General features: G+C 47.8%; 1 protein-coding gene across 1 annotated transcript in view; it reads left to right on the forward strand.

Annotated features, from left to right (window-relative positions):
* Dync1h1 (dynein cytoplasmic 1 heavy chain 1) overlaps positions 1-1636 on the forward strand; it is a 118649-nt gene that overhangs the window by 62659 nt on the left and 54354 nt on the right. Inside the window, 5 exon segments of the mRNA XM_029540551.1 lie at positions 228-500; positions 695-835; positions 1049-1118; positions 1121-1281; positions 1370-1582. Of these exon segments, the coding sequence (XP_029396411.1) occupies positions 228-500; positions 695-835; positions 1049-1118; positions 1121-1281; positions 1370-1582 (858 nt within the window).

The following is a 1636-nucleotide window of genomic DNA, read 5'->3' on the forward strand; positions in this document are numbered from 1 at the left end:
TTCAAGGTTGCATGACCTTCCCACAGATATAGGTTAGGATAGATGGAAACCCCCTCACCATAAGATTTATGTATTAATTTCATTGTATATGAAAATACACTGTAGCTATCTTCAGACACACCAGAAGAGGGTATCGGATCCCATTACAGATGATTGTGAGCCANCATGTGGTGGCTGGGAATTGAACTCAGGACCTCTGGAAGAGCAGTCTGTGTTCTAACCGCTAGGCCATCTCTCCAGCCCCATGTACGTTTTTGTTTTCCTTTTCAATTCAAAGAGATGCAGCAATAATCATGTAGCCATACTTCACATCCAACGGACTGGTCACCAAGGCCCTGGAGCANGCCTTCAAGCTGGAGCACATCATGGATCTGACGTGCCTGCGCTGCCTGGGTTCACTCTTTTCCATGTTGCACCAGGCCTGCCTCAATGTGNCACAGTACAATGCCAACCATCCTGATTTCCCCATGCAGATTGAGCAGCAGGAATGCTACATTCAGGTCAAGGCTGGTCCTGGTAACATTGTGCACTTGGAATATGTTGTCTAATGGGTAAAGGTCAATCTTTCATGGGGAGGCAGGGGCTAAGAGAGTCAGAGAGAGGATCCACTGTCCATGGAGGATCAGACATAACCCTGCCATCAGTCTTCCATTTGGTTCAGATTTCATCAAAATTGAATTTCAATTTTCCATAGCACTATCTGGTTTACTCCATCCTCTGGTCCTTATCTGGAGACAGCTGGCTGAAGATGACAGCAGAGCTGGGCGAGTACATCCTGAGGATCACCACTGTGCCACTGCCCACTGTGCCCAANGACCCCATCATTGACTATGAGGTAAGCGTGGTGGGACACAGCCTGATTTGTCCTAGAGCAGCAGCCTGTCTGGAACTTGGCATTAACTTATAGTGTCTGGCTTTATAAGACAGCAGGAAATGTAGGTGAGCTTGTCCTGTTGTATTTTGGAGATTTAAACTGTTCAAACGAGGTAGTCCTTGAAGACAGGAGGCACAGTACCCATGGAGTGACTTATCCCCGTCCTGTATGTAGGTGTCCATCAGTGGAGAGTGGTCGCCGTGGCAGGCCAAGGTGCCTCAGTTTGAAGTGGAGACATACAAGGTGGAGCCCCAGATGTCATCATGCCAACCTTAGATACAGTCTGCCATGAAGCTCTCTTGTACACTTGGCTGGCAGAACACAAACCCCTGGTCTTATGTGGCCCTCCTGGGTCTGGCAAGACCAGGACACTCTTCAGCACTCTCTGGGCCTTGCCTGACGTGGAAGTAAGACCAGGAGATAGTATAAACAAGAGCATTTGGGGTGAAGTGTAGGATTGAACATTGAAGGTATTTTTGTGTTTACTTACCAAAGGTTGTGGGCCTAAACTTCTCAAGTGCCACTACAACAGAGCTGTTGCTGAAGATGTATGACCACTACCGCAAATACAGGCGCATACATAACAGTGTTGTCTTGGCTCCTGTTCAGCTTGGAAAGTGGCTGGTCTTGTTCTGTGATGAAATCAACTTGCCCGATATGGATAAGTACAGTACACAAAGAGTCATGTCCTTCATCAGACAGTTGTGTGTGCCAGGGCCTGTCCTCCCCACTACAGTGGTCATCCACAGCTTGCTAACTGTT

Source organism: Mus pahari, chromosome 7 (assembly GCF_900095145.1).
Source record: "Mus pahari chromosome 7, PAHARI_EIJ_v1.1, whole genome shotgun sequence".
In the NCBI taxonomy this organism is placed as follows: Eukaryota; Metazoa; Chordata; class Mammalia; order Rodentia; family Muridae; genus Mus; species Mus pahari.